Below are 24,625 nucleotides of genomic sequence, written 5' to 3'. Positions count from 1 at the left end.
GCAAAATGGTGCAGCTCTAATCCAGCAGGGCTGTTTGGACGGCAGCTGTGGAACAAGGCAACGGTTCCCTGGCGCTCACCAAGCCTGTGGCTGTCACCTGATTTGTTTGTGGCTTGGGTGGGGCACTCATGCTCAAAATGTCTGCACTCTGACTTACAAGACATTTTTCTCTCCTCTTTGGTTTTCTTACATAAATATATGTGAAATATGAAACACACCAAATGGGTGGAAGATTTAATGGTTTTCTTTTTCCCTTTGTCTGCCACCTCCTGCCTCACCTACCATTTAAGAAACAGTAGCATAAGAACTGTATTTTCATTAGAGCAGTAATATGTAACCAGAACAAACAGAGGACATAGGAAAGGTGGAGCAAAGTTAGATATATAAGCAAGAAAAAGTGAGTTATTGATTTTATTGACTGGTCTGTTAACTTCTGACATTGCAATAAAGTCTTATTTATTTGTATACGGAAGACTCAATTACATAGATACATATCATTTTAACAACTGGGTTATTTACAGGAGAATTGCAGCTTCATAAATAATATAGACCTGGAATTTCTCAAGCTGATGTTTATCCATTGTTACCTAAGAAAGTTATGATGGCTGCAAGTACACTTCAGTGTAAAGTCATTAGAACAGCGTTACAATAGGATGGATGGTGGGACAGAGGAGGGGGATTAAGGACAAGAGTGTACTAACGTCAAGAATGCTCAGCCCAGTGAAGACACACAGCAAATACTCCTGGGCTAATAAGATCCAGGACAGCATCACTCAACTGCCTTCTTCCTGCCATAACATGACAATCAGGAAAACTGCCAATGGAGACAGTGAAGTTCAAGCATCCAGGTCTTTAAACTTCTGTTTTAACTGTTTTTACAAGCCCTGAAATACAATGCCAATGACTCGAAACAGAAGTTTATGAAGGATATGTCTAATAATGAAGCCTATGTCTCAAAAAGAAAGTTTTGTAAGAATAGAACCAGGTATTTCCAGACATCTTCTCTTGATGGGGTAGACATGTACGGGATGATTCTAGCTAGCGCTGCTCTGCATTCCCTGGAATTTCCTAGAGCCTTGTTCAGGTGATCTCCTGGAATAATTCCTTGTTTAACCATTAGTTTAATAGGTAGCTTCTTTGCTAGGTTATAGGCCCCAGAGGCTCAGGGAACATATCTGGCCATCATTCAGTAAATATTTTTGGGAATGAGTAAATTGATTAAGTAATGAGAAGTGTGACAACTTGGGGTGTGTGTGTGTGTGTGTGCGTGTGTGTGTGTGTGTGTGTGTGTGTATATATATATATATATATATATATATATATATATTTATATAGTTTTGTTTTGTTTGTTTTTTGAGACTGGGTCTCACTCTGTCACCCAGGTTGGAGTGCAGTGGTGCAATATCGGCTCACTGCAACCTCCACCTCCTGGATTCAAGCGATTTGCCCATCTCAGGCTCCCGAGTAGCTGGGATTACAGGTGGCCACCACGATGCCCAGCTAATTTTTCTATTTTCCGTAGAGACAGGATTTCACCATGTTAGCTGGGCTGGTCTCAAACTCCTGACCTCAGGCAATCCGCTCACCTTGGCCTCCCAAAGTGCTGGGATTACAGGCATGAGCCACCTCGCCTAGCTGGTATATTTTTTGTATATGCCTAACGTTGCAAAATACGTTCCACCTGGCAAGTACTTAATAAATGTCATGTTAAATGAACAAATGAATAATTTTCAGATGAGGTGGCTAGGGGTCATAGTCAATAGTGGACTTGGAACTCAGTTTGGAGTCTTGGAACTGGGAATCCCCAAGTATAACTCTCCTGCAGGGCAAGGACTGAGAGCTACTGGGAATGGAGTGCCGATAAATGACAGCTGCAAAAAAATAACAGCAGAATCCAGCATGGGCTCTGAGCAAGCGTTTGCTACTTGGTTAAGCATGCAGGCTGTCACTGCCCCCCTGGTGGCTGTCTCCCTGGTCTTTATTTATTTATTTAACCCTCATCATTACAGTCCACCTATATCTACATGTGTGTTTATGCTCCACTTAGGACCTGAGTTAGTTTGAGGATGCACGTTCAGACACCACCTCAGCCCTTGTATAGATTCCTCAGCACCAACCTAGCCATTTTGCCCAAAGCCATCGCTGCCAGACGTTGCCCTGAAAAAAGATATCTTCCACACCAGAAATATAACTCCTTTCATTCTTCTTCCACTACTGCTCATAGAGGACTGTGTGGATTTCTGTCCTGAGCTCTATGTCCCTTGTGTCTGAGCCCTGAGCAGTGCCTGTCATCTCCCTTCCCGCAGAGCCCTTGCAAATCACTAGGGGAGGTGCTGTCAGGGTCTACTCCTTCCCCTGGCTCTGTTTCTTCCCGTCCTGACACACCTGTGGGCTCAACCCTGCCCCTAGGCATTGACAGTGCTTGAGGCTAATGCTCAGAATCTCAGTATCTTGTCAGATCAAACAGCTGTGACCGGGTTTCCCAGGCCTGCTGCCTGCTCTGTGTTCTGGAGCCCTGCTGGGTGACATGCCTACTAATGTGATCGCCAAGGTGGTCTCTTGTCTTCCTTCAAATATAAGGTACAATAAGAATGCTTACATTTATTGTGCGTTTACTATGTGCCAGAAACTGCAATTATGCAATTTGTGTATGGGAATTAGTGCACTTCATCCTCACTCTGTGAAGGAGGTAGCATTTTTGTTTCAATTTTACAGATGACAAAACTGAGCCAAGAAAGATTAAGCAGCTTGCTGGAGGTCCCACGTCTGGTAAGTGGTGGAGACAGGCAATCTGCCTTCAGAGCCTGTGGTCCTCGCCCTAAGGCTCTTACTAGATCCCTGCCTCAGGCTGGTGCTTCACCACTGGCGAGTGTCCTGATGGGGGGCTGTGTCTTTGACTGCCTGCTCCACCCCAAACCCCAAACCCTGACCACTCCATCTCCTGACTCAGCTGTCTGAGAGTAAGCACCAAAGTCGGCGGCAGCTGCTGGGCTTTGCCGAGTGGTGGCATTAACAGGTCTTTACTGCCATCAGAGGGTAGGGTGGACAGGAGACAGGACAGAGCAGAGGCATGCAGCTGTGCTTGTGGTCTGCATGCCAAGGAGGGCCACTGAAGGACCGGGGGAGCTACCAGCAATAGTAGTATGGAGGATTTGTGATTTAAGAGCTGCTACTTCTGGGGATGAGGCAGATAAATCAGGCAATGGTAACTGAGAGATGGGCTTTTTGAGCTGGGGGGACTAGGAGAGGGACAGCAGGGGGTAGGGATTTGGGGAGGGATAACATGGGGAGAAATGCCAGATATAGGTGATGGGAATAGAGGCAGCAAACCACATTGCCATGTATGTACCTATGCAACAATCCTGCATGTTCTTCACATGTACCCCAGGCCCTAAAGTGCAATTTAAAAAATATGTATGTATATAAAGATGAACATGAATGGAAATGTGAAATTAGGAGGAACCGAAGTTTTTGAGAAGAAAAAAAAGCATTTGAGTTTTTTGGACTTGTGGGAGATGTGCTGTTTCTGAACACTGGATACAAGCTCAGAGGAGTTTTTAGATGTGGCCGTTTAGATTAGAAACCCCTCCTCCTCTAATCTTCCTGCATTTTTTCCATATGCCCACTCTTACATATTGGCCACATGAGTCTTTGATTTTATAGGTTCCACTAACATGTCCCCTTGTTAGAAGGCATCCTCTGTGGCCACAGTGATTTCCTTAATGCTTCCCTCTTTCCTTCTTTATCACAATTGTGATTAAACAATTGTATGTCAATGTCACTTGTAAAAATAATTGATAATGACAGCCAACATTTGTTGAGTGTTTATCATGTTCCAGGTACTGAGCTGTGCTCTTTTTAGTCAGTAATCTCTTTAAATCTCACAATTATGATGTAGGTGTTATTATTATGTCCATTTTACAGTTGAAGAAACTAAAGATCAGGGAGGTTAAATAACTTATCCAAAATCACACAGGCAGTGCATGTGAAGCAGAAGAGAAAGCACAAGTATAGTCAGATTCCACACAGTTGTCAGAATCTTTTTTTATTTTTTGTTTTTTAATACAGAGTCTCACTCTGTTGCTAGAGTGCAGTGGCACGATTTCAACTCACTGCAACCCCATCTCCTGGGCTGAAGTGATTCTCATGCCTCAACCTCCCAAGTAGCTGGGATTGCAGGTGCATACCACCACTCCCGGCTAATTTTTGCATTTTTGGTAGAGACAAGGTTTCACCATGTTGGCCAGGATGATCTCAAACTCCTGACATCAGGTCATCCACCCACCTCGGCCTCCCAAAGTGCTGGGATTACAGGCACCGTGCCCAGCCAAAATCTAACTTTTAGAGACTCTTGTTATCTTCTTTTTATGGGTTCTGGTTACAAGATTATATGAATGATCTTCCTGAATTTTTCCGGATCTGATTTTCTAAAGTCTAGGCACATCTGCCTCTGCCTCTAATTCACGTTCTTGCTAAACAAGCCATTTAGGTATATTTAGTCACATTATCCTAAGGATCCTACTATAGCAACTCTCTGAAGTTCAAAGACTCTGCTTCCTGAACTCCAGAGAGATGAAACTGTCAAGCCAACCAAAAATTTATCAGATATTCTGCTTTCAGCTGACACTTCCAAGAGAAGCTCTTCCTTACCAAATGTATCTCCCTGTACATTTCATAATTAGCATTAGCATCATCCATACCTCCCACATGATTTGGGGTCTGTCATATACCCTCAAAATTAAACTTGTGTTCTTTAACTGAGAAAGAGAAAACCAGCCCCTCACACCCAGGACCCAGCCTGGTGCTCACAACTGGGGCCTCGGTATTGTCTCACTGAGCAAATTTCATAGAACATCAACATCAGACAAGGTCACAACATCAGACAAGGCCACTCTGACCAGGATGGGCCATGGCAAAACCAGGTACACTCCATAATTATGCCTGAAGACAGACAAAAACACAACATTGTCCAAACAACAAAATGACCAAATAGTCACCCATCGTCACTAATATGAGTGGATACTGTTCTTTTATCAAATACAGTTTTTTTGTTGTTACTGTTTGTTTGTTTGTTTGTTTGAAATGGAGTCTCAATCTGTAGCCAGGCTGGAGTGCAGTGGTGCGATCTCAGCTAACTGCAGCCTCAACCTCCCAGGTTCAAGCGATTCTTCTGACTCAGCCTTCCGAGTAGCTAGGACTGCAGGCACGTGCCACTACGCCAGGCTAATCGTTTTGTATTTTTAGTAGAGATGGGGTTTCACCATGTTGGCCAGGATGGTCTTAATCTCTTGACCTCATGATCTGCCCGCCTCAGCCTCCCAAAGTGCTGGGAATACAGGCATGAGCCACCACGCCCAGCCAAATACAGTTTTAAATTGGCTTCATTTTTCCTACCTCCTTCAGAAGAATTGTTAAAATATTCAGTCATAACATTGCCCCACTTTCAGAAAGCATCATCCAATTCAGAGTGAAGCTCCACTTCCTTGAACCCTTTCCAAAATCACTGAATGCAAACCCAAATCCTATTAATCATTCCTCCTACCCACTTCCCACTGAGTTGTTTCTATGGTGTATGTATGTCATCCTTTTTCCTCACCCAGGCTGGAGTGCAGTGGCATGATCATAGCTCACTGATGAAGCCCTGACCTCCCAGGCTCAGGTGTTTCTCCCATCTCAGCCTCCCAAGTAGCTGGGACTACAGGAACGTGCTACCATGCCCAGCTATTTTTTTGTATTTTTTGTAGAGATGGGTTTTTGCCATGTTGACTAGGCTAGTCTCATGCTCCTGAGCTCAAGCAGTCTTCCCCCCTCAGCCTTCCAAAGTGCTAGGATTACAGGCGTGAACCACTGCACCCAACCCTTTCTTGCAGTGAATCTGTAAATCAGAATGTGCTCCACCACATGGTGGTCTGCTGCTGAAGTATGAAGTATGTTGACATACCTAAATACTCCACATGATACACATTGATACTTGCATGTAACGGGTAGATTGTGTGCAATGCAGCTTGGGATTCAAAGAGCACAGGAACTTGACTAGCCTCAGGTTTGAATCCCACCTCTTCCTTTTCCTCCTCCTCCTTTTCTAAAAAAAAAAAGAAAGAAATAAAAGGTTTGAGTCAGACACTTGAATTTTCTAAACCTTATTTCTAATATTTTAATGTCATTAGGGTTGTTATGAAGATTAAATGAGATCACAGATGCAGAATTTTCTAGGTAGAATATTGCCAGATTCTAGGATGATGCTCAAGGACTGGGTGTTTCTTTCCCTGATCCCTTCTTGATTGAGTCAACTTCTTTTTTTTTTAATTAATTAATTTTTTTGAGATGAGTCTTGCTCTATTGCCCAGGCTGGAGTGCAGTGGCGCAATTTCAGCTCACACCATCTCTGCCTCCTGGGTTCAAACGATTCTCCTGCCTCAGCCTGCTGAGTAGCTGGGATTACAGGCACACACCACCATGCCCAGCTAGTTTTTGTATTTTTAGTAGCGACGGGGTTTCACCATGTTGGTCATGCTGGTCTCGAACTCCTGACCTCGTGATCCACCTGCCTTGGCCTCCCAAAGTGCTGGGATTACAGGTGTGAGCCACCATGCCCAGCAGAGTCAGCTTCTTCTAATAAGGCATTTTATCCAACTGCCATACTACAGTAATACATTTTAACCAACTAAACCTTAAGGATCTTAGAAGTTGCACATCAAAATCTCGTTTATTCAACTTCCTATTGTCTGTGCCATAACTCACTGATATATAAAGGCCAATGACTAATGAGTACTAATGCATTTTATTCATTCTAAGATACACAGCCTCTTTGCCCACATTTTAATAAGACATCTTAAAAAGAATATTTGCGAATGCAAATTGGGATGTGTCTTATAATCAGTGGCATGTCATGGTTTAACTGGCAGCTTTGTTTCTTTGTGGAACATAAAATATCTACGAGTTTTACATCAATAGCATCTTAGGTTGAATAAAATATAACATCTTTTATAAATTATTGAATACTTTTTTTGTTATTTCATCTTTTCACCATTGTGTCTAGGGATTTTGTCTGTGTCTTATTTTAATTCTGACCCTAAAGTTCTAAAATCAAATGTAAACTCAAGAAGTAAATATTTTTAGTATTTGGGCTAAAGACCTGTAAATTGTCATCAGAGTCCAAGTCATGTTTAGTAGGGATATTTATATAAGATGAGCTCTGACACAGATCCGAAAATAAGTTGATGTAACAAACGGAAATTGCTACGGAATTGATACTACTGTGTAATGGTGTTAAAATAATGATAAAAATAATCTGAACAAGTTCTATAGAGCTTTTGTTCTATTTGCCTTTAAGTGGAACATCATCTTCAGAACAAGAGGACAACAGAATAATGCTTTGCTAAGAGGATAAAAGAATATGACCTAAGTCTATTAGTAATATAACACTCTGTGAATGCACTCAAGTTAATAGCATCTTTTAGCAATACTTTTTCAATTACGTTAATGTGAAGAAATAAATAGACTAAGTGAGAGAAAAGTGGTCAGAGACACATGAATTGGACTAGTTGTTTGGCTGTTTGGTTTTTTATAACCAACTCTTGGGAAGAAAAAAAAACCATCTTCAACAATCTCTTGATGGGACATTGATTTGAGTTTTCATAATTTAGATCTACTTAATCTTCATAGGAATGCAATATTTTGTTACCCCATCTTTGAAGAAGGTTTGAAACTCTTGGTAATTTGTTTGTAATGAGTTGTGTGACATCTTTTTCTTCCTGATCATTCTTTTGTTGTACTGTCATAGAAGCTCTATTACCATAAGGGGTTGCTAACTAGGTGTGATGCTACAATTTCATGCGATGTAATTCCTCTGGGGGCATTTCCTCCCTGTCCTTTACTGAGTTCTAAATGACCCTCTTTTTACTGATTTCGAGTTGCACACAAGAGTGATTGCAAATGCTACCCTTTTGGAGTATCTGTGTAAAACTGCTGTTTTATTTCTGCTTTAAGGGATTTAAAATGTTCGTTCTCCTTATTTAAAGTGGTGCTTTGGCTACTTTCGTAAAGAATGTGGTGTTCTGAGAGCAAATAACTGAAATGGATAGGCCAGACTCTTATCTTCATGGACCCTCACAAATGGAAAAGTAAAGATATGGATATGGAAAGAGAAAGTGGTCAGGAAAATTGCCATAAATAACAGAGCAATGATATTGGGCTACATTTGGCACCAGTTTTGTTGTGTTTTAAAAAGGATAAATATGCTTCCCTTTAAGAGACTACACGAGCAGCTCTTCCTGCTGTGACCCTCTTCCTTGGGCATCCTCCCAGCAGGTTGCGTGGAGTGAGAAGTGGCCCAGGTTATTACTGTGATTGAGAGCATTCCTCCAGCACATTTTCTTTCTCCACATTCTCACGCCTCCCCCTTGACTTTTGTGGGGTAGGATTTAAGAGTCTACTGCAAATGTCTGATACAAGCTAGGAGTTGTAGGTGCATTCCTGCTTTCAGTACTACCCAAATAAAAAGGAGAGGAAGTGGGGAAGAAGGAAGGAGAGAAAAAGAAAGTAAACAAGAAAGGGAGAAGAGGAAGAGAGAAGGATGGAGGGAGGCAGAGAGGGAGGAAGGAAAAAGAGAAAGTTTGAATTACAAACTCATACCCAGTGCTTCTTGCACCTTACCACGGGTGTGCGTCACCTGGGGGCTTTTTTATAATGCAGATTCTGATTTCGTGGGTCTGAGACCTGGGTGGACTGGGGCCTGAGCATCTGTCTTTCTCAGAAGGTCCCAGGGGATGCCGATGCTGCTGGCCCAAGGGTCGCACCTTGACCACGGAGACCCTAAACTAAGAATAAAGCTGTCACTTAGCTCGTTATTAACATTATTTTAAAGACGGTTGTTGGGGGGTGCTTATTTCTTAGGAATTTAGTCAAGTTTCCCTGAAAAAAAGTGGGGAACAGGAAAAGGATGTCTCTGGTGGGACCCACTCTTCCCCTTCCACCACTTGTCTGCCATTTCCCCTCCTCCATCCACCATACTGGGAATCTAAGTGCTCTGGGGCGAGGTTCCATAGATGCAGAGGAAAATATCTGAAGAAAGCAATTTCTATTATGATGAAGGTGATTTATTGTGGTCTGTCCTTTTGAACTGTTTGCATTTCATGTATAATGTAGTGTAGTCTTTATGTCAGATCGAATTGGATTCCAGTTCCAACTCTATCACTCACTAACTGTGACCACAGGTGAATTGTTTAACTTGTCTAAACCTTAGTTTCCACATCAGCAAAATGGGAATGATGGTCCTAATTACACAGAAATTCTGTGACGATTTAATGAGAAAACGGATATAAAAATACTGAGTATAGTGGCTGGTACGTGTTAAGGATTGAGTCAATGGCAGCTATTATAAAATGTTTGAGCTGTAGCATAGCCTAATTGGATGAAGACTCGGTCCTTCCATCAATGAGAAAACCCGGTTACACTCCTCTCTGCCACTTCCTCATCATGCTGAACAGGCAGTCAGTTAATCTCTATTTATTTAGACAGTTTATACAGTTTTGTTTCCTATATAAATAAATGGAATAATCATAAACACCTAATAGGCTTATTGTAAGAGTTTATGAAATAATATATACAAGTAATTAGTGTATGACCTGGTACATAGAAATATGTATATATGAAGGAAATTACATTTCTATCTCTTAAATATAGGGGTTGAGGGAAGAAAGGAATTCTTTATTCAAAAGAAGTTTGAATAAAGAGGGGCATTGGCCACACATTCCTGTGCCTAGAAGAACAAGAGCAGTGAGCATGCTGTGATTTCTCAAATCCTACCACGCTAACACGAAACACTTGGAACTCCCAAACGCTCCAAACAGACCAGTGTCCATCTATGGCCAAACAATCATTGGTCAAAAGGAAAGTGAAAAAGAAAGCACAATGTTGTGAGTTTTTCATTAGGCTGAAATTCTTCATTTTAAAGGATTGTCTTTAGATCGGGAACACATCCTTTGGGGTGGGAGAAGGGCATTAAAATATCTTTTTGATCATGATAGCATATGGCAATTAAATTTTTTTCTTGGCAAAATTAAATTTCAAGTTCCATATTCCTATTGACCCAATTATTAATGTTCTCCTTTAATTTGACTGCCCTGTGAAAATTCAAAGTCTGGGGGGAGTCCACAGTCTATGATGATCTAATCACCTGCCCTTTGCAGTCATAAATGCAGCTACTGCCGATGAGGAACCACTGTTTTCTGTGTTGACGGTCTCTGAGATCTTGTACCACGCGTATTATCAGAAGTGACTGCACCCAGAGGCCATCATTTTCAATTGAAATAATGGTTTATTCTGTTATAACTCATGCTTAAATCATATTCTGCATGACAGATTAGTAGCCTCCTAGCCACTGAAGGGTTGTGCAGAGTTCAGACCTCTGGAGGGCATCTGGGGTCTTGGAGGAGAAGAGGGGAATGAGGTATCATTGTAGTTCCCACGACAACTTTGGTCTGAGCCAAGAGTGTGGACTCATGTCATCATGACACGGCGATCTCTGTTCCATCCCCATCTACTCTTCAGGATTCAGCTTCCAGGTATCCATGGGGAGCCACTTCGCTAACAGTCTCAATTATGTAAAAACAGTTTAAAATCTCATTAAGACAGTGTGAGATGGGGAAGTCCTGTAGGTCTGTAAGGTTGCAGAGAGAGCCTTGCAGATGTTAGAATACAAATCAGAATGTTTTAGAAGCGGGCTGGAGGAGGTGGGATCTTGCAAAAAGAACAACAGTGTTCTCTGGCCTTGCCTTTCCATACCACGGTACTGTAATGCAGGTGTTAGGTAAGAAAACATGGACTAGCTCCCCTCACCTCATCTACAGCTCCTCACTCCCAAAACGTTCTTTTCTCTCTCTCTTCACCTAAGCTAGTCCCACACTTTCAAAGATTATTTAACAGCTTTGGCCATTTTTCAAGCACATTTAAAGCCAGCTCTTAATAATTCTTGCCTGTTTTACTATGGGTGGGTAAACTGAAAACAATTTAAAACTAGGCCAATCACACTGCCTTGAAGAATCTAGATCTTGCCCCCTTGCTGTCAAGTGCCACGATGATCTGGCGGCCAGCCAGGAGAGAAAATCTGTGTTGTTAGTGAAAGCGAAACACCATTACAAAGGTAGATCTACAGCTGAAGAAAGGCACTGACATGTTTCAAATGCTTCCTCTTTTGAAGAATTCATACCTTGTCTTTCTATTCTCAGTGTAGATAATGAGTTAGAAAACAAAATCATATTTTGTCTTAATTTCCCACCAAATGATATGTTTATGAGGTCATTCACAAGGACCTGTAATAGACATGTTGAGGATTGGTAGGTTCGATTTCTTGTTGGGGGAAAAATAGCCATGTTTAAATTCCTGCAGATGTAAGCATTCCTTTTTTGGGGGGACAGAGTCTCACACGGTCACCCAGGCTGGAGTGCAGTGGTGCAATCTTGGCTCACTGAACCTCTGCCTACTGGGTTCAAGCGATTCTCCAGCCCTAACCTCCTGAGTAGCTGGGATCACAGGCACCCGCCACCATGCCCAACTAATTTTTTTTTAGTAGAGATGGAGTTTCACTATTTTGGTCAGGCTGGTCTCAAACTCCTGATGGCGTGATCTGCCCACCTTGGCTTCCCAAAGTGCTGGGGTAACAGGTGTGAGCCAAAGTGCCCAGCCACTCTAAACATTCTTAACAATTTGTACTAATTTGGGCCGGGCGTGGTGGCTCACGCCTGTAGTCCCAGCACTTTAGGAGATCAAGGGAGGCAGATCACCCGAGGTCAGGAGTTCGATACCAGACTGACCAACATGGCAAAACCCTGTCTCTACTAAAAGCACAAAAATTAGCCAGGCGTGGTGGTGCACACCTCTAATTCCAGCTACTAGGAAGGCTGAGGCAGGAGAATGGCTTCAACCCAGGAGGTAGAGCCAAGATCACGCCACTGCACTCCAGCTGGGGCTACAGAGCGAGATCCCATCTCAAGAAAAAAAAAAAAAAAAGAATTTGCTCTAATTTAGAAAAGTGATTTTCTTGAAGCATGTGTAAGTCTAGGGACAGTTTTCAAAATTTGAGGCTCCTTTCTGAGGTTTCTTGAAGGAAAACTAGTAACCCAAAATTGTATGAAAACTGAGTCAGTGGAACTGTGGGCTCCTTCCACAGGCAGGTGACGGTTGCAGTCTCACAGAGCCCCACACCCAGCAGAACCCCATGGCTGGGATTTAATGCCCTGAGGTCACCATCCTGAATTTCTTGAGAATTTGTCTGTGAATGTGTGTTTTGTGAATAGCATCCAATGGGACATCCAAGCTTGTGGGAGGATGAAGGGGGCTTAGAGCCTCCTCACCTCCCCAGGACAGGACAGGCTCCGGCTACCCACTTCCTGCCCCTGGTGGCCCTGGAAGCCTGAGTGTGGCTGTCACAAGCTCCACTCTGCCCTCCTCAGGGAGCTTGGGCTCAGGTGAGAAAGTCATATACTCAGTCATATGCTCAGGAAGACTCATCAAGGGTCTTCCTGCCCAGCCTTGATCCAGGTCTCCAACACCTCCCAGCTGGGAGGTTACAATTCCTTAGGTTCTCCCATCTGTGATAGGTTGGGGTGAGGCCTTGGTGAAAGAGAGATTGATTTCCCAGCCCCAGGCCAGGACCTTAGTTCCCTGAAAGAACTTATACTCTTGTAGAGATAGCAGTACTCAAGGGATAATCTTTACCCCCAGAATTCTCTAACTTCCCCCGTATGTCACGGAATTTTGCTAAAATCCATTTGATGAGTATCTCTTTTTTTCATGTCTCTCTGAGAAAAAGTATTTACAGAAATTGAGACCTTTATTGGCCTGGATAACACAGGAGTTTAGCTCTGCTTTTATTAGATAGATGTGAAAACAAATGATAAAAAATTGTTGGAGGCAGACTGAAGGGATATTTAGTTACTTTGGGGGGAAAAGGTCATTAAGGTCTTCTATAGCACCGGCTAAATCTACATACAAAAAGGAAGCAATTGCTGAGGAATTTTGGCAGATACTACAAAAACATCTTCAGTACAAATAAGAGATTTGTGGGGTTTCTTTTTGTGCTTTATCTAAATATCCCAAATCTCCCTTTGGCTTTTCATGTATAGATGCAGACTTAAAATACAGATTTAGAACCACTTAGGATCGAGACCCCTCACCCGAAGAAAGCTGGACTTCCCTCTGTTGGAGCCAGATAAGTCGCTAGCTAGAAGAATAAAGGAATGTATTTTTCATATTAGTCTAATCACACAGTCTCAGTTCTCCAGGCGTCAATGGATGAATCTACAAGCACTTGACAATGTAATTTACAAAAACTCTCAAACCCTTATGTGGATTAATGAATGTTTGATTTTCAAGCATGACTTGTAGAATCGCTTTAGAGTCTCAAATTCTACTAGGGGTCTGTATAGTGTTCTATACATAAATACCTGTGTGGCCAGTATCATAAAGAAATCCTAACTGGCAGTAAAAAGTGACAAACAGTGGCAGTGGCTCAGCAGAGGTTTTTATAGACACCTCCACTCCCTCCTTGGTATTTAGTAATCTTGAAAAAATGGAAAGAAAGAGAAGTTTAATTTAGAGGTAACTTCTTCTCTGCTTAGCTAGGGTTCACTCGACCAACACGAAATAATAATGCATTCAACTGTCCGTCTTAGAATAAGTAAACTTTGCGTCACCTCCTTCATTGGTGGAAACTATGAACAGTGGGTGAGAAAGGTATGAATACCAGAGAAAGCTGAGGGGTCTCTGTGACCTTCATGTGATTATGTTTGTGCTAATACAGAGAGCACAGAAACCCAAACTCTCTATCTGAAGAACCCAATTCATAAAAAATGCATTGGTCATTAACCAGGGAATCTTAAGGACTGTACTTTGGAGGGACTGCCAGCACACAGGAGGGAGTGAAGCTGCTTTGCCTGGGATGAGCAATTTGTATTTGCAGTTCTGTTCCTTTCTCAAACTGCCCTGACCATCATAGCCTCTTTGCAAAGGGTAAGGCTCCAGAAAGGAGTATATATTCTCAGGATTAAAAATACTGTATTTGTTTCTTAAAATGACTTACTTGGAAGAGTCAACTCCAAAAAGAGGGAATAATTCAAAACTCTGTGCGAGAGTGAACATCTGTTTTACTTTTAGTATAGCTAAGAGATCCTAAGCCTGGTTTCCCTTGGTAAATGAAAATCTGTCATACTAAATTAAAAAAAAAAAAAAGTAAAATAAAAATGAACTTGCTATGAGGAGCGCAGTGACAGTCATCGGTGATGGTTGTTCAGGAGCTCGGCTTGAGCTGGGTGGAGAGAGTGGAGTGCAGGAGACTCAGTCCCCAGAAGGGCACTGAAGAAAAGAGTATGGTGCTCAGGGGTCATCCCTCTCAGCTCTGTGGGTCACATAGTCCCTCCAGAGCAGAGGAATCTGCAGGCAACCCTATGGGTTTTGGATGTTAGATCAACCCTGGGACCAATGGTGTTGAGTGAACAAATACCTTCTGACAACCAGGTCTTATAATGATTAGTAATAAGTTGCATCCAAGTTTACCATCCAAACTCCTAATCAGTCTTTTGATGTCTTCACCATTTATGACCTATCCTTTCCAAAATACATTCAAGTCAGGGTTTCTTGTATTTGCAGAGAATTAACTCCTATTACATAGCTATTTTAAATTTTATATTATAATCCCTTTAAAATCAGTTATTATACTTTTAAAATTACCTGTGAACAAATCATAATTACAAAAGAGATGTATCTGAGATGATTCCTCCTCTTGCTAGGCTAGAAGTCAATCAGCAGTATGATAAAAGAATGGTTCAGATAAAGAAACTTGGAAGGCCAAGGGGATTATACTACCTGCTGACCCATCTACCATTCAAAAACCTGATTGGGTATGGCAGTCTCAGCGCAAAGGAGATTCAGCCTTGTCTGGGCAACATCTAAGCCACGGCTGGCCCCTGTAGTCTTCAGTCACAGGTAGAGTTTCACAAAACATTCATGTGAGCTACCCTTTAGATGCTCTGTCAGTGGCGTCATGAGGGATATCAACCTGTGTGTTCAAGAAGCTTCACAAATGATTCACAGGCCTGGCTGAGAACCACTGGTATAAGCCACGGTCTGTGTGACAATCTGGAACCTCTTTGCCACTATCTTTGTGCCATATTTCCTGCTTATGCTACCATGAACTAAAGGAAGCACTATATATATAAACATCTTGCTTCATAGGCTCTTCAATATCCAACTAGTTAGTTCAGTTCCAGTCATCCAGTGATACCAAGGACAGAGTTAGGGTCAGTGCACAGTGGCCATCTTTAGCCAGTGTACAAGAGCATGTGAGCTGCACACAAAGGGACAGAGCAGCAGGAATATGAATTGAGTTGACTTGGGGCAGGCCATCATTATAGACAAATTAAATAATGTTAAATATTATTGGATTAAATACAATTTAGGCTGGGCATTGTGGCTCATGTTTAAAATCCCAGCGCTCTGGGAGGCCAATGCGGGAGGATCACCTGAGGCCAGGAGTTCAAGACCAATATGGGCAATGAAGTGAGATGCTATCAGTACCAAAAAAAAAAAAAAAAAAAAAAATTAGCTGAGTGTAGTGGCTTGCTCCTGTAGTCTCAGCTACTCAGGAAGAGGCTGAAGCAGGAGGATTGCTTAAGCCCAGGAGATCAAGGCTGCCATGAGTGATAATCATACCACTGCACTCTAGCTGGGGATACAGAGTAAGATACTGTATCTCAAAAACAAAACAAATTAATTTTTTTAAATTGCATTTTAGGTTTTGGGGTACATGTGAAGAACATGCAAGATTGTTGCATAGGTACACACATGGCAGTGTGGTTTGCTGCCTTCCGTCCCCTCACCTGTATCTGTCATTTCTCCCCATGCTATCTCTTCCCACCTCCCCACCCCCCGTCCCTCCCCCATTTCCCCCCAACAGACTCCAGTGTGTAGTGCTCCCCTCCCTGTGTCCATGTGTTCTCATTGTTCAACACCCGCCTATGAGTGAGAACATGTGGTGTTCGATTTTCTGCTCTTGTGTCAGTTTGCTGAGAATGATGGTTTCCAGGTTCATCCATGTCCCTACAAAGGACACGAACTCACCGTTTTTGATGGCTGCATAATATTCCATGGTGTATATGTACCACATTTTCCCTGTCCAGTCTATCATCGATGGGCATTTGGGTAATAATCAAGAGAAATAGCAGTTATATGACAAGCATGCATTATTTCAAGACAGTTACATAAATATTAGCTCATTTAATCCTCACAACAGCAATGCTGTGAGAGGGGTACTATTATCCCTGACTTTTACAAGGTGATGCATGAAGTTGGAAAACACACCAGAGTTCACATTCTCAGTTAAGTAGTAATGCTAACTCTAAACCCAGGCAGAGTTTACATTTTTTTTAGAGTCCTTGGTTTTAACCCTTACACCAAACTGCTTTTAATATCTAAATTGGAATTGAGGTAGAATTTTCTAATAAGCTAATAATTTCAAGATATTTCAAAGGTTTATGTTAAATAGCAGTGAGTAGTCAAGTGGATGCCAGTACCTATCTTAAAGGAATTATACCACTGCTCAATTAAAAGCCAACCCCCTATTTCTATTGAGTGAATATTCACAAAATATGAATGAAATGACAGCATAAAGTGATGAATCAGCAGCACAGACCCTGACCCATAGAGTTCGTAGTTGTTGCCTCAAAAGCACAGGCTGTTAACTTCAGAACAGATGGAATTCCTTGGTCTCCAGAGATGTAATGTGTTTCCTAGGCTCCTGGTCAGGAGAAAACCACCCAACCCATTCAAGTTTGTGTTTTCATATCTGTGCCCATGAAAATATCCAACCTCAAATTATCTGCGAACGTTCAGCTAAGTGTTGCTTCAAATCTCTCTGAAACCCTTAGCCAATGTCATTTATTCATTCTGACTGCCTGATTCCCACTCTGGCTCTGAGAAGGCCCCTGATTCCAGAGCTGCCTTCCAACCAGACGGATTAGTTTATGGTCCTACAAGGTTACGTGTGATACATGTGTTTGGGGAAAATGGAGATGCACATTAGGAAGAAACATTACTTTTGGATCCAGGCAGGAGAGCATACATAATCTCCTCTAGAGCCTGTGAAAGACTTCATTTTACACATTAAATTGTGTGGAATTGCCCTGGACCGCACTGAATGTGGTTTTTGTGAATAACCAGCCTCAGAACAAGCTGCTGAGCACCAGCTAGGCCTCCAAGCAACAAAGAATAAATGTAAGCAAATGTAATCTGTGTAAAGTTGAGGGGAACAAACACACAATCTTGTTGACATCGTGCCTGTGTGAGACCAATCCTAAACGTTACAGTGGCATGCATTAGAAACAGAGTCAAAAAGTGGCCTTGGTATGCATGAAAGAAACATGAGACAGAAGGGCCTGACATGGCACAGAAATGTTTAAGCATGAAGGTATTCATTTTCTAATTGTTTAGAAGGGCTTTTCCATTTTTCTGTGTATTGTAAAAACTCTTTTCATAGTCTGGCATAAAAACCCATGCCTGGCAAGTATGGAAAAACAACCAAATTTTTTTTTTAAAACTGTACATTTTTAGCCATTTGAGAATTTACCTAATCTGAGTATTTGACCAAAAACAACACTTTAACACCTCACAAGCTCTTTGAACTATATAAGGTTCTGCAGAGAATTTTAGGGCAAAATTGGACTTGGGTATATAAGAAAGAACAGAGACTTGTAAGATTTGCACTGCCCAAGACATCTCCCAGCTTAAAATGCTGTACTTTTAAGCATAATAAGTAAATCACACATAAAAAAAATTTAGGAGAAAGATCTTCTGCACATAATGGGGAAATGGTTGGCATCTTATGATGGGTCATCTTACCCTTGTTATTAAATGACAGCAATCATTAAAATGCCAAACATAGTTTGACAGAATTTACTTTATAAAATGTCAGCAAGTCTGTGTTTTTATTAGTTTGTTCCAAATCAATTTAGAAATTTCAATAGAATGCTTGTAAGTATTCCCCAAGCAATGTCCGTTTCTGACTTTCTGCACAAAAAAATACTACAAATTAATCAGATTTTCAGATTTCTGCATAATGGCTTTGCACATTTATTGCTTAATCCCATTATAAAATGCTGTTATGATTGACACATCGAGGTGGAGATAGAAGTCAATTGAATAATATGTAGCAGTCACTTTTATTTGTAGCTTAATGTGCTGAAGTATTTTTTCCCGTTTCTATTATTTATAAGTCTGTCCCTTTGGAGAATATATAGAAGAATTTGTTTTAAATGAGCCAATAATACCTTCTTTAAAATTTATAAGTGTGATGCAGTCATATCTTTTTTTCTGGGTTGTCCAGGGCATGCTGGTAAACAGGGTTTGAATTGTCTTCCACTTATTATTCACAGGACAAACATCAGGAAAGAGGATCTTGTTAAGGTTTGCTTGGAATTGGATTTCAACCACCCATTAGAAAACTCCAAGGAAACAAAAGCTACCAAGTAGAAATTTTCAAAAATTGCCACTGGTTTTATTTGTCTGTGTATTTATTGCTTCTGCCACTATCTTACCTGCTACGGTTTGTCCTGAAACAAAGCACAGAAGCACACACAGAGAAATGATCATATTAAAAGGGTTTGAAGGATTTGCTCTTGAGTGGATTTTCATTTTCTCTGCTCTGGTGTCCAGTAGGATTCCAGTAAAGGAAGCAAGTTGTGTTCTGTGCTTAGTGTAGTGGAACTCCCTCTTGCTTTTTGGGATTCCTACTGTTTCAATTAGCACTTGGGACACTTGCTTAGGGAGAGCCATATTCTTTTTAGAACATTGTTTAAGGTGATATGGAAAAAGGCTTTGTTTTCAGGAAAGTGATGTCATAAGATTCAGAGTTCAAAGAGTATGGAAGAAGGCCACAGGAGTATGAAGGAGAAGGGGAAAGCCATAATAGGGGAAAATATTGATGGACTTGGTCATATCTTGGATCACACTTTAATTTTAGAAAATTAGATTAGCTGTGGCTCTCCTGTACTTAAAGGGTGCAGTTCCCCACACATATGATACACTGGCATACTCCATGCAAACTGAGGTTTAACCTAAGTTCAGTGAAACTGATGATTGTGCTACATTTCCTGCCATTCTATTCTTCTACCTCTCGATGAACTTGGCCATCCTGAATGTCTCTCATCATCATTTATACAGTTTATAAGTGATTTGAGCACTGGAGATATTGATAAATTGCTCTGTTATATCATCTATGCCTTAATGTTAGGTTACATCACAGGAAATGGGGTCGTGTGTAGTTCCTAGGCTGGATCTTATATTAAGGGAGCATTTCTCTTTTTGAATTCTAGGGGCCAGAGGAAACCCGGCACTATCAGACCCAGGCACTCCTGACCAACACCAGGCCAGTCAGACCCACCCCGCATTTCCAGTTGGGCCACAGGTAAGTATCTCTCAACCACTTTCCATTAGACTGCATTTAGGATGGTTTAACCATATAAATAACCAAATAAATAATAATGAGTTAAATCCAATTAACTCCAACAGAGCAAAGATGGTAATAAATTTTTGTATGAAAAGCTGTATGACTACATTATTTATTAAATACCATCAAGAAAATATGTGTTTGCAAAACTCCTCTCTCTTCTTAGAGGAAAGGTTGGCTTTAATCATGTGGAACCCCTTTTTTTTTTTTTTTTTTTTTTTTACTTAAAACCCACTACAATTGTGCTGTTGGTTACCATGCAGTTTTCTGGAAAGTAAAACTTTAATGACTGGAGTGTGAAGAAAATTAAGTTATTTCAACCTTACTATAGCCATTTTTGAAATACAAGATGTGATTTAATATAAAAAAGTTAATGCAATTTTAATGCAAGTTCAGCTTATTGGGTTTGACAATACTGTACATCACACATAGCTCTTGCATTAATAAAGAAATACAATCATTATTTTTTAAAGTCCAATATTTGTTTTCGGCAGCCTGGTGTGGGCTATATGGAGATGTAGAACACAATTATAGAAGGCTGGGCATTTTTTCCTTTTTACCTCTGTCATTTAATGTGAAGCTTTCAGCGTTCATCCTGCTTTTATGGAAAGAGAAGCTGATACTTGGGCCTTTCTCTCTCTTTTGCCGTGACTGTTCCTCCTGGAAGTTAATTGCTTTCAGCACATTGAGGGCTCACCCAAGTTTAGAGTGAGGGTTGGTTCTGACGTTCTTATTCCACTCGCCACCAAGTCTCCCTATGGCCTCAGTTCCCATAGTCCATCTCAGAGCACAGATAACTCTGCGCCCATGGACAGAAAGCCTGGGGAAACGTCTGCTGCCTTATGGAAGCCTAGAGAGGTTTCCTGGAACTCTCAGGAACAGGATTTTTGGTGTCATATGCTTTATAATTGTATGCTTATAATGTAGTGTGTGTGCACATGTAATTATGTGTGTCTGTGTGTGTGTATGCCTGCACACATGCCTGTGACCATACTGGAGGTAACACACTCTAATGCCTTCAGGTTGGGTAGGCAGCCCCACAGGCCCAGGTCAGTGAGGAGTGGTGGCCCTGTGACAATGGAGAGTGCATGCCCCGCCTTAAGCCCACAAATCCTATATGAAAAATGCTGCAAGCTGAAACCCCCAAATGTGTGACCCATATATGGTATAAGAACTACTCATTTGCCTTCCCTCTTATCATAATATCACTATTGGTACTGATGTAACACCTGGAATCTAAGGGTCAGCATGTAATTTTGTGTTCATTCCCAAAGTATATTTCTTTTGCTCATTAGAATAACCATATTATTATCATTATTATTATTACTACTATTGAAACAGAGTCTTGCTCTTGTTGCCCAGGCTGGAGTGCAGTAGCACGATCTCAGCTCACTGCAACTTCTGCCTCCTGGGTTCAAGTAGCTGGGATTACAGGCACCTGCCACCACTCCCAGCTAAATTTTTATATTTTTAGTAGAGACAGGGTTTCACCATGTTGGTCAAGCTGGTCTTGAACTCCTGACCTGAGGTGATCCACCCGCCTTGGCCTCCCAAAGTGCTGGGATTACAGATGTGAGCCACTGCACCCAGCAGAACAACTGTATTTTTTTTTTAAAGGAAGCACAGTTACTTGTGTGAATTTAGCAAAGTGAACAAATGCATTAGGAGCAAGGCCTGTGGGGTCTAGAGCAGCAGCTCTAAACTCAGCTGAGCAGAGTCCTGGGGTTCTGCAGAGTCTCCCCCAAAGGGTCCTGAAAAGGGCACTGCAGGGAATGACCAAAATGGGGGCTTAGCCCTCTCCACACCTCCCCTCATTCTTCAGATAAAGCAGCCTCACTTCTCTAAATCTGTTCCTTGTATTGGAGGAGTGACAAGAAAGGGGTAAAAGATGGGCTCTGGAGCAGCCTTCCTGGACTTGAACTGGAACCCCCTTGCAACTAGATATGGGACTTGGGCAAGCTACTAACCTCTCTGTATCTCACTGGTAGAATAACTGCAGCATTAGAATAGTGCCTGGTTATTATATGTTGGGCTCGGTAGTATGCCTATATTTAATTACCTACCCCTCACATAAGCATTTTGCATTGGTTCCTGTAGAAAAATAGATACGGGATTATTATGTTCCATGACACAGCTCCCACAAGACTGCAATGAAAGCCCTGAATCAAGGACTCTAAGATAAAATGACTCTTGTGGTCATCTGGCTTGACTAGGGCAAGAATCCTTCCCATGCCATTCTGGTGAAGAGCCCACATGCTGCACTCGAAACATGCCTGGCAGTTGCCTTTTCCTACCAAAGGAAAGCTGTTGCATCTGTGATGGATGTAAACTTGGGTTTGCATAATATTTTAATTGGGCAAAAGATGTGAGAGTAATAACAAAAGAATGGTTTTCAAAGATACTAAGTTTCATCCACGGCAAATATTTTTATGTCTTATATTCTGTTTTAGGTCTTGTCATTGTACATACATAATTCTACCACTTTAATAATAATCATTGAAGTTTACTTAATAGTTATCCAGCTTATTTTCTATTGTATTCTCATATTACAAATGTTTTCTATTTTTCTAAAGAGGTGTCATAATGAGCCATTTTAATGACAATGCAATATTTCATCTAGTGCAGTACTGTAATAAACTGTTTTCAATATTTATGTACTTTGAAACATAATGCATGTTTTTCATGCAGTTATCTTATTTCCTTTAGAATAATATCTTCAAGCTATATCCTAGGAGTATATTCTGAGTGAAAGGGGGATAAATATTTTTGCAGCTCTTGATAATCTATTTCTAAATTGCTTTCCAAAAGGATTATGCCAGTGTACATGTCCCCCAGCCACAGATCTGTATAACAGTGTCAGTACAGACTTTCCAGCATCAAGTAAATTTTCTACATTATTTTTATTAATTTAAAAGTCAAAAGTAGTATTTCATTGCTCTTTCTGAATCAAAAAAAAAAAAATCCCACTGATCCCAATGAGTTCTTTCTGGAGCGAGACAGAATAAATTAGCTGAGAGCTTCAAATACATGAAGATAGGATAAAATGGAAATTCATTGAAAGAATAACATATAAACATAAGTTATTACTTATAAAGGTATTTGAGTTCCTCAGAAGAAGTCCAAACCAGATGAAACTTTTTAAATAAATCAATGAAATGCAACTTTGAAATTTTTTTTCTACCAATCTTTTTTTAATGGGAAAGAGCATGTTTTTTTGGTGTTTCTTCAGGAACTTTGTGATCCTGCTTAAATGAAAGGAAGGTGTTTTTAAAACCTGTGCCTTGGTTCCGCAGGAAAGTGAGCTATTATCTGTTTCCTTGCAGCCACTTCTGACAGCACAGCAATTAGCTTCTGCTGTGGCTGGCGTGATGCCAGGAGGCCCCCCAGCCCTCAACCAGCCAATCCTCATCCCCTTCAACATGGCGGGACAGCTAGGAGGCCAGCAAGGACTGGTTCTCACACTGCCAACAGCGAATCTCACCAACATCCAAGGGCTGGTGGCAGCAGCTGCAGCCGGAGGCATTATGACTCTGCCACTGCAAAATCTACAAGGTAATCTATAGCGTCTATGCGCCGTGCAGGGCTCTACCCACAGGCCAGTATTCTCTGAAGTGAACAACAAAAATAGTGCCTAGAATGGTGAATGTGGTCCAGAGTTGCTTCTGCCCTAAACGATATTGAAGACTTTTGTAGGAAGCAAAATTTTCAGTTGTCTGTGAATCCTGAGCTTGCACAAGCCATTGGCATAACAATCCTCATTTTCTAATATTGATATCAAAACTTTTCAGGTCTTCTGGAAGCATTATGTGCCATCATTGCATGACACATCAAAAACTTAATAGTAAAATTCCTGTTGTTGTTACTTGAAGACCTGAGTTACCATTTCATCAATTCTTCAATTTAGACATGTGTAAAGAAAAGTTAGAGTTTGCTTGTTTGTGTTTGAAGCAATTGGAACTTCTCAAATACAAGATATTATTTGGAATAATTTATTAATGATTATTTTGCTCTATAAAGTATCTTTTAGTTATAGTTATTAAACAAAAATTGTGCTACTTGAGCCCATATTTTGCAATGAGAAAAATAGACTTGCACGTTGAGCCTTTATATTACATGGGCATATAGCAAGTCAGACTCAAATTTTACTTAGGAAGGGTAGTTGTCTTGATATTATGAAGGTTTTGACTTTTCTTTAAAAGATTTGGTAGCATTGACTGGCTGATTTACAAAAGATTCTGTCAGAGGAAGAATTATTTTTGTTGAAAATGGCCTGAATATCAATAGGATGCCTACTAAAGAGAAAATGAATTTATTTTAGACTTAACCAAAGATGTTTCTTTTCTTCATATATGTAAAAATTAACAATTAAATTTTTGCAGAATGAGGGCTCGTCTGGTAAGTTATCAGAATAGCAATTTAAAATACTTTTTTAGTTGGTCAAATGTCAGTGTTTCATACTATTTATTAGAGAATCAGTCCACAAGACTAAGAAACAGGCCAAGTAAGAACTGATTAACTCTTGGCCCAAACTTCTTTCCATGCTCTGTATTCTGTTATCCCACCCATTATTGTCACTTCTTGCCTTTCATTTTAATATTTAAAACAAAGTCTCTCTTGTACCATTAAATTGTGCCGAGAAACCTGCCATTCATAAATCATGCATGCCCAGGATACACTAATGCACAAACTTTGCTTGTTTCAAATTTAAGAGTGCCTGGGAAGCCAGATCTTAAGATTAAGCAAATAAAGCAGGAATACACAAGGTGAAAGCCAGAGCAACAAAGTGTAGGGAGAGGCTTTTTAATGTAGTTGGATGATGAAATCTTAATGAAGAAATGGGCATTATCAAAATGCAGCCTTCCATTTGGAACATGTGTGCTTATGGGAATATTGAATATTATAAGTAAACATAAGCTTGAAGAGCTCCTGGGCCACGAATTAATCCTGTGTCGTTAAGAAGGATGCCAAAAATTAGAGTTTAAAAAAAATAGGCTTGTTATTTCATAATCGTGATTTGGTATTCTTAAGATTTTAGTGCCTGTTTTTTCAAGGGTTCAAAATTAGTGATTGGTTCAATGTGGACTTCTTCTATCAAGATTTTTCCTTTTGTATTTGTTTGTTGTAAAT

At 40.8% G+C, this 24,625-nt stretch overlaps 1 protein-coding gene across 6 annotated transcripts in view; it reads left to right on the top strand.

Annotated features, from left to right (window-relative positions):
• POU6F2 (POU class 6 homeobox 2) overlaps nucleotides 1–24,625 on the top strand; it is a 476,985-nt gene that overhangs the window by 200,968 nt on the left and 251,392 nt on the right. For all 6 annotated transcript variants that reach the window (XM_074379792.1, XM_074379795.1, XM_010341328.3 and 3 more), the window contains 2 exons: nucleotides 19,365–19,456; nucleotides 22,822–23,050. In XM_074379792.1, coding sequence (XP_074235893.1) covers nucleotides 19,365–19,456; nucleotides 22,822–23,050 — 321 coding nt within the window. The remainder of the gene's footprint in view (nucleotides 1–19,364; nucleotides 19,457–22,821; nucleotides 23,051–24,625) is intronic.

This window comes from Saimiri boliviensis, chromosome 10, assembly GCF_048565385.1.
Source record: "Saimiri boliviensis isolate mSaiBol1 chromosome 10, mSaiBol1.pri, whole genome shotgun sequence".
Classification (NCBI taxonomy): Eukaryota; Metazoa; Chordata; class Mammalia; order Primates; family Cebidae; genus Saimiri; species Saimiri boliviensis.
Note: the sequence above shows the minus strand (reverse complement) of the source record. Positions and strands in the feature narration are given on the sequence as shown.